Source organism: Trichomycterus rosablanca, chromosome 16 (assembly GCF_030014385.1).
Source record: "Trichomycterus rosablanca isolate fTriRos1 chromosome 16, fTriRos1.hap1, whole genome shotgun sequence".
Classification (NCBI taxonomy): domain Eukaryota; kingdom Metazoa; phylum Chordata; class Actinopteri; order Siluriformes; family Trichomycteridae; genus Trichomycterus; species Trichomycterus rosablanca.
Genome location: NC_086003.1, coordinates 5,428,937 through 5,443,268, shown reverse-complemented (window position 1 = coordinate 5,443,268; position 14,332 = coordinate 5,428,937). Strand labels below are relative to the sequence as shown.

At 38.9% G+C, this 14,332-nt stretch overlaps 1 protein-coding gene across 1 annotated transcript in view; it reads left to right on the top strand.

Moving 5' to 3' along the window:
* Positions 1-3,029: 3,029 nt before the first annotated feature.
* The window catches only part of scarb2b (scavenger receptor class B, member 2b), a 40,641-nt gene continuing 29,338 nt past the window's right edge, over positions 3,030-14,332 (top strand). The window contains exon 1 of the mRNA XM_063011973.1: positions 3,030-3,391. Coding sequence (XP_062868043.1) covers positions 3,269-3,391 — 123 coding nt within the window. The 5' untranslated portion in view covers positions 3,030-3,268. The remainder of the gene's footprint in view (positions 3,392-14,332) is intronic.

Below are 14,332 nucleotides of genomic sequence, written 5' to 3'. Positions count from 1 at the left end.
CGTCTCGTAAAGCTTTGATAATGTGGTCATCTGGTGATTGTGTGGTCCATAAACTGATCTAAACTTTATCTTGCTGTTCATCGAACCACTCCTGAACACGTCTTGCATTTTGGGCCATTATCATTATGAAATCTAAATTCACCGATCAGCCATAACATTAAAACCACCTCCTTGTTTCTACACACACTGTCCGTGTTATCAGCTTCACTTACCATATGAAAGCACTTTGTAGTTCTACAATTACTGACTGTAGTCCATCTGTTTCTCTGCATGCTTTGCTAGCCCCCTTTCATGCTGTTCTTCAATGGTCAGGACCACCACAGAGCAGGTATTATTTGGGTGGTGGGTCTTTCTCAGCACTGCAGTGACACTGACACGGTGGTGGTGTGTTAGTGTGTGTTGTGCTGGTATGAGTGGATCAGACACAGCAGCGCTGATGGAGTTTTTAAACACCGCACTGTCCCTGCTGGACTGAGAATAGTCCACCAACCAAAAATCCAGCCAACAGCGCCCCGTGGGCAGCATCCTGTGACCACTGATGAAGGTCTAGAAGATGACCAACTCAAACAGCAGCAATAGATGAGTGATCGTCTCTGACTTCACATCTACAAGGTGGATCAACTAGGTAGGAGTGTCTAATAGAGTGGACAGTGAGTGGACACGGTGTTTAAAAACTCCAGCAGCACTGCTGTGTCTGATCCATTTATACCAGCACAACACACACTAACACACCACCACCATGTCAGTGTCACTGCAGTGCTGAGAACGATCCACCACCCAAATAATACCTGCTCTGTGGTGGGTCCTGTGGGGGTCCTGACCAATGAAGAACATGGTAAAAGCAAGCTAAAGAGATATGTAGGGAAACAGATGGACTACAGTCAGTAATTGTAGATCTACAAAGTGCTCCTATATGGTAAGTGGAGCTGATAAAATGGACAGTGAGTGTAGAAACAAGGAGGTGGTTTTAATGTTGTGGCTGATTGGTGTACATCACCAGGAACAAGCAATAATTTGACCCAATGATTTTATTAGATGGTAGCCCAAGCCATCATGAATCCTTGTGGCCGCTAAACACTGTGGGCTACAAACATTCTTTACCTATCTCTAAATGTAAATTTAGTCAAGTGTTGGAAATATATTGAGCACTGTTTATCAGACTGCATGACGTTTTATTGCTCAGGAGTCCAGTTTTGTGGTATTTACATCAATGTATGTCTTTGTGCTCTGGAATAGCAGCACATTGTACTTCTGATTGTACTTCTGGGGGATTCAGTAACCATCCTTAAGTGTATCTCTATTAGCATCATTGTTTGCTTTGTGTAACATATGCTGCCATGGCTATTACAATAGTTTGCATTAGAACAGTTATGGTGACCAATGCATTTGCAAATCAGACATCCTTATTTGGCTTCTTTGGAACTCAATAGTTGCCTCATGCAACTAAAATCTTACAGAAGCAAACTTTCAGAGCTTATATTGTTGATATATGCTAGTAATTGGTAATAAATCCAATCTAATAAACCTAAAAAGCTTCTTTGTAATGTGGTGTTGCCATCATTTCGTCTACCACTTGTATTTTTTATCTGCATTCTTTATGAACACACACATATTAAACTAAACCTCAGTCAGCAGTGGGTTTAAATACTTTAAAACCATTTTCTTAAAAGCACTGGTTCATAAATCATTCTGACTGTCCTAATAAACAATTGAACGTAGTTGAACACAAATGTGTTGCATGTTGGTCCAGACTGATTGAACACTGTGGATCAAACTAGAAAATTCCAACATTAGTTTGTGTGGTGTGTGTGTGTGTGTGTGTGTGGGGGCAGGGTTTACACTTGAGAACAGTGTGTGTGTGTGTGTGTGTGTGTGTGTGACCTTGCAGAGCAGCTTCAAATCTGCACAGGGGTACCCTTCTCACACTCACCCTTTGTTTGGTGTTGCCAGATTGACGACTCCTAATCCCCTTTTGTGCTCCTGGTGAAAAAATCACCCTGCACTTATGGATGTGTTTTATTACCTTAAATGTTTAAATGTGTTAACATTTACACCTGAAAATACACGGAGAGTTTTTCAGGTATTCCATTTAGACAGAAAATAAAATAAAGTGCTTTGTTTCTTTTTTGCATTGGAAACTGCAGTAAAACTGATAACAAGGGCCTTCCACCCTGCATTTAATGTTTATTTCTCATACTCATCAAAAGTTATTAGTTTTAAAGTCATACATTCATATATGCCATCTCAGATTGCTCTATGATATATACTATCATAAAACATCATAAATATATTTTCTTTTTGTATTTTTCTGTTTTATGTGAGAACTTGGGTGTGGTTGAACCGCCTGGACTCAATAATTAGATAGATAGAATGGAACTTTATTTGTCATATATACATATACACATCTACACCACAACAACATTCATTCTTTGCATATCCCAGCTCTTTTGAAAGCTGCGGTCAGAGCGCAGGGTCAGCCATCATACGGCACGCCTGGAGCAGAGAGGGTTAAGGGCCTTGCTCAAGGGCCCAACAGTGGCTGCATGCCAGAGCTGGGATTCGAACTCTCAACCTTTGAGTTGATATCCCAAAGCTCTACCCACTAGGCTAATACTTTTGGCCATATTGTGTAGTTGTTAAAGTAGTGAGATTTTGGCAAGTGTATCAAATAAATGCTTAGGAAAAACATCTGAAAAAACACTGGTCCAGGCTAATTTGGTTAAATCCCTCATAATATTCTGTCGAAATGTAATGCTATCAAACAAATGAGCCAATCCAGGAGCTGCTTTATCAAGAGACTATTGTTCATAAAGAAGAAAAAATATGCTAATTTAAGTAAAGTACTTTAGAAAATGACTTCAGCTGAATGTCGATCCATCCAACTCTTTTTGTTAAATATCTGGCAACTTTACGTCAGAGTAGCGCCCTTTTCTCCACCCACCACATTCATTCATAGCAACCGCTCAGCGAGACTGATAATTCAGAAACACTTCTGAACTCCTAAAGTCCTGAACCCTCAAACTAATGAACTCAAACACATGAACTCGATGAGTAAAGTCCTGATTTAAAGAGAAACATTTCAGGTCCTGAGTGAATGATTTCAGTGCTTCTGGAGGGCGGATCAGTAAAGTGAACTTGAGTAAACACGTGGGTTCAGACTGAGGGAAGTTCTCAGTGGAGTTCTGCTGCTGTTTCTAGGAACACAAACTGTTCTGATTGTCTAGGATTTTTTATTTACTCTTTTAAAGTTTATATTTTCTTTTTAATCATGAGCTGTAAGCCTGGTTGTATTTATGCCACCTTGGTAATTGGTGCACTGCTGATCATTGGGGGCTTTAGCCTCTTTGCAGCTGGAATTTTCAGCAGAATGATCGAGAACAAAATTAAAAAGGTAAGTTTTTATTTTTAATTAAACACTTGCACACACTTTATACAGCTTTTTAACTGTTAAATAGCCGAACATTCACAAAATAGTATGTACGTTAGCATTATCTGTATGTTGTTTAATAATAAAAGTGAAAAAGCTTTTAACATTTATTTACTGTATATATATATATTAGGGGTAGGTTAGGGTTAGGGTTAAAAAATAAAAAATTAACATTTAAAATGTGTATATATATATGAAAAATTAACATTTAAAATATATAAAATATTTTAATATAGGGTTAGGGATAGGGTTAAAAAATTTAAATTGAAATATAAAATTAATATATTAAAAATATATATATATATGTGTGTGTGTGTGTGTGTGTTAATTTTAAATGTTAATTTTTTTAATATACCAACTGGTTTGGTACTTCATTAACATATACAAACATACAAACATACAAAATTATATTTCTTACAAAATATAAAGGCTAACTTTATATATATATATTATATATTTGAAAAATTAACATTTAAAATATATAAAATATTTTAATATAGGGTTAGGGTTAAAAAATAAAAAATTTAAATTAACATTTAAAATTAATATATTATATTAATATAATATATTATATAATATAATATAATATATATATATATATATATATATATATATATATATATATATATATATATATATATAATAATTTTAAATGTAAATTTTTTTAATATACCAACTTATTTTGTACTTCATTAACATATACAAACATACAAAATTATATTTCTTACAATATAATACGTCCTATATTAAAGATAAATTATAGTTATAAATGACCTATAAACCTATATAATCTACAAATGCATTCATCAGAACATAAAGTACATGATCTTTATTTTTTATAATATTTGATTTTCCCCCCTGAGTTTGATTAATGTTGTTATTAAAAAGAATAGAAAATAAAACGAATTCTCTATTCTGGGTCAAGATTGAGCAGCTATATCATAGAGCCCGTCATACATTATTTTACATAAGGGCTTATAAAAACATAATTAAAAGTAATTTAAATAAAATAAAAATATTTATATATATATTACATATTTAATAAAATATTTAATCACTTTATTAAATTAATGTTTTTAAATTAAACAATACAATATTATTATTAAACTGTTTAATGATTATTTGATAATGTTTTCAAATTAATTAAATGCAACAAGTGACAACAATTCAGTGGACCAGTGTACAAACAATTCAAACCCCTTGCCTTTTGTTTACTTTGTTGTTTTATGGATTTTATTTTAAATGGTTATAACTGCTGTTATTAATCATTAATATACACTTAATTACCCACAATTACAACAACAGAACATTTGTAGAGTTTGTAGCTGAAATTAGCTTTTCACATCTAAGTATCCAGACCCTTTATTCAGCAATTAAAGCTAAAAGTTTTCCATTATACTGCTCTTCAATGCTTAAACACCTGGATTTGACTGTTTGTCCCATTTTCATTGCAAATTCTCTGTGGGACTGCCACTTTCAGTCTCTCCACGGACGTTTGGTTGGGTTTAAGTCTGGGCGTTGACTGGGCCACTCAGAGACATACAGAGACTTGCCCTGAAGTTATTTCAGTGTTGTTTTGGCTGTATGCTTTGGGTCATTGTCTTGTTAGAAGTTATGCTTGTCTGGTTTTGTGTGCATTCTGGATGAAATGTTCCTGTATTTAGTTGCATTTTTCCGTCCCTCAATTCTTACCAGCCAGTCTTATCAAACCAGAGAATCTTTTTCCTTTACATTTTGCAAGCCCCAAGCAGGCTTCTGTTTTGCCACTCTGCCAAAGCCCTTATTTATGGAGTGCTGCAGATGTGGTTGTCTTTCCTAAAGATTCTCTTCTCAGCACTGGATTTTTGGATATTGTAGAGTGACCCTTGGGATCTTTCTTTCCTCCATGTAAGGAAGGAAAGCTCAAGGTTGTGCCATGTCTATTCCATTTCAAAATAACTGAGGCAATTATTGTCCTGGGGACACTTAAAATCTTAGATATTGTTTAATAGCCTTGTCCTGATCTATTTCTATGTCAGGCGGTCCCTTGGACTTGGTTTTTGTCCTTGGTTTGGTTTTTGTTGTTTCAATGTAATGTAAATTGTGGGCCCATATAAACCAAGGTCCAGTCAACTCAAAAGGAGGACTCTAGTAAGTTCAAGACACATTTATTGTACAATTAATGCAAACAGGATGCTCTTGACCACAATTTGGTGTACCAAAACCACAGATCTAAATACTTGTGCAAACTGCACTGAATTCTAACACAACACTGTGACAATTAAACTAATATGACTGGAATTATTTAATAATAACACTTTAATAAAAGCAGTAAGTGTCGTGTTGTTTATGTAATTGTTACTATCCAGTAATAAAAATTTTACATATGGGACCATGTATGTAAAAGTAATGGAAGCTCAGGGAGTTCAACAGACATAGTCGGCTGTACTCGGTATGGAAAAGGTTGTTGTCAAGGCAAGCCGCCAGCCCGATTAGTGGAGGATAACATGAGGCATAGCGTGTCTCTCTGTACCCTGTATGGCTTTCTGAAGATTGCATATTATTCATTGACAATTAGAGGGTCTACAGTTTTGCCTGAAGTTAAAGTTTAGCTAACTAAAGACACTTTTTTCATCCCAAACTGTTGTTTTTATATCTTTTTGGAGGGTCCAAGTATTAATTAGGAAGGTCAGAGCCACTCAATCCCGTGTATAATTCGAACCGTGGCTCTCTGTGAGAATCCACTGCTTGTAAGTGTAAAGAAGCAGTTGGTGAATGGACATGTATCAAAGAAGAACTCCATGTGACTCCATATTCTTGTTTTGAGTCCACGTCCAGCCCTGTGAGACTGTTATTACATCGATTTTTAGTGGTCAGTTAATAATTAAACAAGAGGGACTAGATTTTTCTGTTTCTTTCCTAGTTTGATTTGCAAATAATTGATTGAAAATACCAATAAATTAGATGAACTAAAGAAATAAAAGGTTCATTGTGCTCAGATATAGATCTCAAGTTTTATAATCTGTCCTGTCCAGTCCTGTCCTTTAATGTCCAGTATCTAAATGTCCATTTGCTTTTTAAGTATGAAAACATACCAAAACATATAGTGTACTGTCAAGCCCCTTCTGCGCTACGTGCACTTTAGGTTCAAAAGTAAATGGACATCTGACTGTAGGCTTGTTGAACATCCTTTGCACCCTTTACTCTTCTGGGATACATTCTACAAGATGGACACAAGTGTGTCTGCGGGAATTTGTGCTCATTAGGTCAAAAGAAGTGCATTTTGTAAGTAAGGTTAGGCACTGGTGTTGAACAAGCAGGCCTGGATTGCAATCATCACTCAATTGGGGTTGAGTTTAGAGCTCTGTGAAGACGATTGAAGTTCCTCCAAACCAAAGTCGTGAAAGCACATCTTTATGGGCTTGTGTCGGGCACAAGAGCACAGTCATGCTGAAACAGACCTGGGACTTCCCCAACCGAGTTGAAACAAATAAAGAAACATATTTGATATTATTGATTTTATATACATGTTAGCAGTTGAGGACAACAAAAGAAAAAAGTGCTGCTGTTTAGGTGCATCCAAACTTGAAATAATGTCAGTAAACGATACATTGGAGCGGAAGGTAAAATATTAGTAATAATGAAACTACGAGGTGCTTCTGTTAAATTTGCTGATGTATTTCTCACTACTAAGAACCATGTGAAGGGAATTGAGAGCAGATCTGCTAACTTATGTTTGTACAACATTATTACTCAATCCAGACCTTTTACTCAGATCCAATATTTCTGTCTTATATTTACATGAGCGCTGTCCCATAGTCACACAGTTCCAAAATCAATACATCACACGCAGAATTCACATGCGCCCTGAACGACGATGATGGCGTGTTTGCTTCCGAATGCAGTTATACACCGATCAGCCATAACATTAAAACCACCTCCTTGTTTCTACACTCACTGTCTATTTTATCAGCTCCACTTACCATATAGAAGCACTTTGTAGTTCTACAATTACTGACTGTAGTCCATCTGTTTCTCTGCATGCTTTGTTAGCCCCCTTTCGTGCTGTTCTTCAATTATCAGGACCACCACAGAGCAGGTATTATTTAGGTGGTGGATCATTCTCAGCACTGCAGTGACACTGACATGGTGGTGGTGTGTTAGTGTGTGTTGTGCTGGTATGAGTGGATCAGACACAGCAGCGCTGCTGGAGTTTTTAAATACCGTGTCCACTCACTGTCCACTCTATTAGACACTCCTACCTAGTTGGTCCACCTTGTAGATGTAAAGTCAGAGACGATCGCTCATCTATTGCTGCTGTTTGAGTTGGTCATCTTCTAGACCTTCATCAGTGGTCACAGGACGCTGCCCACGGGGCGCTGTTGGCTGGATGTTTTTGGTTGGTGGACTATTCTCAGTCCAGCAGTGACAGTGAGGTGTTTAAAAATTCCATCAGCACTGCTGTGTCTGATCCACTCATACCAGCACAACACACACTAACACACCACCACCATGTCAGTGTAACTGCACTGCTGAGAATGATCTACCACCTAAATAATACCTGCTCTGTGGGGGGCGTGTGGGGGTCATGACCATTGAAGAACAGCATGAAAGGGGGCTAACAAAGCATGCAGAGAAACAGATGGACTACAGTCAGTAATTGTGGAACTACAAAGTGCTTCTATATGGTAAGTGGAGCTGATAAAATGGACAGTGAGTGTTTTAATGTTATGGTTAATCAGTGTAAATCTTTTAACAGTAAGATTATAGGAGGCGTTTGTAGGACTTTAGGAGGGAGAGCTATTTTAATTTATGCTAGATACTTGGGGCCCCTCTACAGAAAAGCCTTAGAAGCAAATCAGCATATGAAAAAACAGCAAGATCACAAACACAGCTGCACGGCTGCTTCTACTGGCGTAACAACCAATGAACAGCATTTATAGCTTCAAAAACGTTTACTCTGATACGCGAGATTTCACAACGACAGAAGTCAAATAACAGAATTCCGAAAAGGCCGAATAACGGTTGCCAGATTGTAGGTAAATCATTTACAAACACTGGATGTAATGTTTTAAGGGGAACGGTCTCAAATGTCATGGCGGTGTAAGTCAAACATGGACAAACAGCATCAGCAAAGAGAAACAGTGGGTGGAAGTGGAAGGTCACTCACAGGGATGGACGCCACTTAACATGAGAGTGCAAAAATAACATGCCCACAGAACTGATGACTGATGCACCACAGTCTTTATTACCCAATCGCATTACGGTGTGATTGGGCCTGACCGAGGAGGGTTGCACCAACACACACCCTCCGAAGTGAGTGCTGTAGCAAACCGCTTCTTTTCACCTGTGAGGTGAGCTCATATTGAGATTCGTATCACGCACCAGACACTGGTAGCCTAGTGGGTAGAGCATTGGACTATCAGTTAAAATGTTGAGAGTTTGAATCCCAGCTCTGCCATGCAGCCACTGTTGGGCCCTCTCTGCTCCAGGGGTGCAGTACAATGGCTGACCCTGCGCTCTGACCTAAATTTCATTGTACTGTACACCTGCATATGTATATATGACAAAATAACCGGCCTGCCGGTAGCAGAGTTGGGGTTCAAACTCGTGAGTAGTGAGGTACATGCTACAGGTGGCCTACAGTTACATTTACAGCATTTAGCAGATGCTTTTATCCAAAGCGACTTACAGTACTGTGACAGTATATTGTCCAAGCAATTGAGGGTTAAGAGTCTTGCTCAAGGGCCCAACAGTGGCAACCTGGCAGTGGTGGGGCTTGAACTAGCAACCCTTTGATTACTGGTCCAGTACCCTAACCACTAGGCTACAACTGCGGTAACTGTAACTGTATACCTGCAAAGAATGCTAGATGTTGTATTGTTGTATTTTATTTTGCCAGTTCTTGTGCCACTTGTTTGCTATAACTTCAGTGCTCTCGAGTCACAAGTTATGATGGGTGCCTCAACTCCCTTGTTAAGGCTTTACACTGTGAACAGTTCTGACCATTTAATCAGAAGAGCATTTGTGTGGTCAAGCTTTGATGTTGGACAAGAAGATCTGGCTTTCAATCAGCATTTAAATTTATCCCAAAGGTCTTAAGGTCAGAGCTCTGCTCTGCTGCAGACTGCTGAAGTTCCTTCCCACCAAACTGGTCAAAACTGTGTACAGAGATGAATAGTCATGCTGGAATATAAAAGGGCATTCCCCAAACTTCCCTGAAAGCATATACTAATTTTGTACACCTGTTAGCAAAGAGGAGACCCTAAACTCACTAATTATTTTTTCAAATATACGAGGGATCTTCAAAAAGTTTCCTCACTTTTATATTTTGGTTGGAAGCATTGAGGGTGGGAGGAGTAGTAACTGGTCGTGTCTGAGAGACTGAGAGAGACACTTATAGTCCGGATTTAGAGTCATCTGATTTGCACCTTTTTGGACACTCAAATAAGCTTTAAGGGGAAGAAGATTTTCATGTGATGATGATGTGAAAGCAGCATCAGTGGCTACGAGCTCAACCACAAACATTTTTTGCTGATGGCATTAAAAAGTTGGTTCGACGCTGGGAGAATATATCGGAAGGTGATGATGTAGAAAAGTGATGTCATTTGTTCTTGAAATTCTTAATAAATAGAGTTTAAAAAAGTGCAGAAACTTTTTGAAGAACCCTCATATATTAATAGTTCGGATCAAAATAATTTTCATAGTATTGACTTAATTGGTTTTAGCATTGGGTGACTAGTATTAACTATAATAAATGAATAGTAAATAAATCAAATCATATATCTCAAACAAAAGACAAATTTAATGCAAAAAGTCATAAACAGAAAAGAGCAAAAAATAAAAGGTGCAGGAGAAAAAAATATTGATTTGGACATAGATGCCAAGGACAGAAGTCAAGGGCGCAGTGAGTCTTTCCAAGTTTAAATCTTTACACAATGATAAAAACTGTTCTCTGTGTGTAAACATTTAAATACAATTATATTTATAATAATTAAGTCAAAAGATTAAAAAGATCTTTTGTCTTTTTGTAAATATGATTCAAATATTTGTGCCAGTTTTTTAGTTTGTATTGAATCAAATCTATCAGGACAAATGAACTAACCCTCTGGACTTCATTACAGTTTGAAGAATGTATCCAACAATGTCGGGCCCTTGAGCAAGGCGCTTAACCCTCTTGGCTCCAGGGGTGCAGTACAATGGCTGCTCCCTGCACTTTGACCCCAACTTCTAAATGAGCTGGGTGAGGCGGATAAAGAATTTCATTGTGTACATGTACAGTGTATCACAAAAGTAAGTACACCCCTCACATTTCTGCAAATATTTCATTATATCTTTTCATGGGACAACACTATAGACATGAAACTTGGATATAACTTAGAGTAGTCAGTGTACAGCTTGTATAGCAGTGTAGATTTACTTTCTTCTGAAAATAACTCAACACACAGCCATTAATGTCTAAATGGCTGGCAACATAAGTGAGTACACCCCACAGTGAACATGTCCAAATTGTGCCCAAATGTGTCGTTGTCCCTCCCTGGTGTCGTGTGTCAAGGTCCCAGGTGTAAATGGGGAGCAGGGCTGTTAAATTTGGTGTTTTGGGTACAATTCTCTCATACTGGCCACTGGATATTCAACATGGCACCTCATGGCAAAGAACTCTCTGAGGATGTGAGAAATAGAATTGTTGCTCTCCACAAAGATGGCCTGGGCTATAAGAAGATTGCTAACACCCTGAAACTGAGCTACAGCATGGTGGCCAAGGTCATACAGCGGTTTTCCAGGACAGGTTCCACTCGGAACAGGCTTCGCCAGGGTCAACCAAAGAAGTTGAGTCCACGTGTTCGGCGTCATATCCAGAGGTTGGCTTTAAAAATTAGACACATGAGTGCTGCCAGCATTGCTGCAGGGGTTGAAGACGTGGGAGGTCAGCCTGTCAGTGCTCAGACCATACGCCGCACACTGCATCAACTCGGTCTGCATGGTCGTCATCCCAGAAGGAAGCTGACGCACAAGAAAGCCCGCAAACAGTTTGCTGAAGACAAGCAGTCCAAGAACATGGATTACTGGAATGCCCTGTGGTCTGACGAGACCAAGATAAACTTGTTTGGCTCAGATGGTGTCCAGCATGTGTGGCGGCGCCCTGGTGAGAAGTACCAAGACAACTGTATCTTGCCTACAGTCAAGCATGGTGGTGGTAGCATCATGGTCTTGGGCTGCATGAGTGTTGCTGGCACTGGGGAGCTGCAGTTCATTGAGGGAAACATGAATTCCAACATGTACTGTGACATTCTGAAACAGAGCATGATCCCCTCCCTTCGAAAACTGGGCCTCATGGCAGTTTTCCAACAGGATAACGACCCCAAACACAACCTCCAAGATGACAACTGCCTTGCTGAGGAAGCTGAAGGTAAAGGTGATGGACTAAACCCAATTGAGCACCTGTGGCGCATCCTCAAGTGGAAGGTGGAGGAGTTCAAGGTGTCTAACATCCACCAGCTCCGTGATGTCATCATGGAGGAGTGGAAGAGGATTCCAGTAGCAACCTGTGCAGCTCTGGTGAATTCCATGCCCAGGAGGGTTAAGGCAGTGCTGGATAATAATGATGGTCACACAAAATATTGACACTTTGGGCACAATTTGGACATGTTCACTGTGGGGTGTACTCACTTATGTTGCCAGCCATTTAGACATTAATGGCTGTGTGTTGAGTTATTTTCAGAAGACAGTAAATCTACACTGCTATACAAGCTGTACACTGACTACTCTAAGTTATATCCAAGTTTTATTTCTATAGTGTTGTCCCATGAAAAGATATAATAAAATATTTGCAGAAATGTGAGGGGTGTACTCACTTTTGTGATACACTGTATGTATGTATATAGGACAACTAAGGGGATTTGGTCTAAATCTAAGTAAGGGAGGGTTTAATATAATACAAGGGCCCAACAGTGGCAACCTGGCAGTGGTGGGGCTTGAACCAGCGACCTTTCGATTACTTTTGATTACTAGTCCAGTACATGTTATGCTTCAACTGCCCCAACTAAAATAACTACTATTCATTTTGATGCATGTAACAAACTACTGAGGCCTTGATTTACTTCAGGATTAATAAAGAAATTATGTAAGTCACCATGTGGGTACATTATTTATTAAATATAACAGAAAATCATTATCCATGTGTATATATCTGTACACAAGTAAGTCATCTGGTGAATTTGTAAGTCAGCTCTGTCAGTATGTATGTAAGTCAGTAAGTAAACAGCAAGTCTGTAAGTACTTGATTGATTCTGAGATAAATTTTTTATGATAGATACTTTGATAAAGATTGAGCCTGCTTTATAATAACCATTACAGTTGTGTTGGTGTAAAATCTAAAGACCTGTTCTGCATCTCTGAGCCACATCATTACCCGGTAGTGAATGCAATAGGAGGGTTAATTACAAAAGATCTTTTTAATCTTTTGACTTCATTATTATAAATATAATTGTATTTAAATGTTTACACACAGAGGATTTTTGCCCAGTTTTTATCATTGTGTAAAGATTTAAACTTGGAAAGATTCACTGCGCCCTTGACTTCTGTCCTTGGCATCTATGTCCAAATCAATATTTTTTTCTCTTGCACCTTTTATTTTTTGCTCTTTTCTGTTTATGACTTTTTGCATTAAATTGCATTAAATTGAAAGGGTGAAAGCAGGCTAAAAAGGTATGTAGAGAAATAGATGGCCTACAGTCAGTAATTGTAGAAATACAAAGTGCTCCTATATGGTAAGTGGAGCTGATAAAATGGACAGTGAGTGTAGAAACAAGGAGGTGGTTTAAATGTTATGGCTGATGAGTGTATATACACTGTTAGCGTACTTGAAGGTGAGGCTTTAACCTCATAGTACCATACTTAGCCAGGAGCCAGATCAGCACACCACAAACATTATAATCATCATTTATCAGACTTAAATCAAACAGGAAACCACATTTCTTAATCAGCTTATTGCTAAAGAACTGTTTCTAGTCATGTCAGCATTTGGAAATCGTCTTGTATTGAGTGAATTTAGTCAAATACAAGTTAAATACTTTCCCAGGACTACCAAGATTAAGTGATTTCCTCATCTTCTCCCACATCTTAAAGTCTTAGCCGTTGAATAATGTAGTCTCAGCCGAGCAAGGGAGTCGAAGTTTCTTCCGCAACTGTTTACAAATCTTTATTAAGAAATCACTGAGGGGGGTCTACACACTGCGCTGGGTGTTCACGCGTAATCTAAGCACAGATCTGACAGTCCGAAGGCTGGAAGGTTGGAAAACGGTTCAGATTATAGCATAATTGAAATTAAGAATGATGAATCGTACATGTTTGTTGTTTCCCCCCCCCCCCCCCCCCCCAATCCCAATCCCAATCCCAATCCCAATCCCAATCCCAATCCAATCTAGTTGTGTCCAATTACCCTGATTACGTCCTCTATACTGATTCGACCCTTCACCGCTGACTGAGGACGCCTCTCAACTGACATGCGCCCCCTCCGGCACGTACAGTCAGTACAGACTGCATTTTTCACCTGCACGAGTGGAGTTCATACACTTGACGGGCACTGTGTATGGAGGGCCACACCCCCATCAGCATTATTCCTCAGCCCTGTGCAGGCGCCATCAGTCAACTAGCAGGGGCCGCAGTCGCACCAGTTATGAGGACCCATGATCCGACTTTCTTACCCTCTAACCCTGAACAACAGCCAATCGTTGTTCATGCTGCCGCAGAGCCCAGTCGGAAAGGCAGAGCTGAGATTCGATACGATGTATTCAATACCCCAACTCTGGTTCGCTAGCGTACTTTACCGCTGCGCCACCTGAGCGGCTTGTTGTTTCCATTATTGAGTTAATGTGGGTAGCACTGTCGCCTCAGAGGAAGAAGGTCCTGAGTTCAATTCCCAGC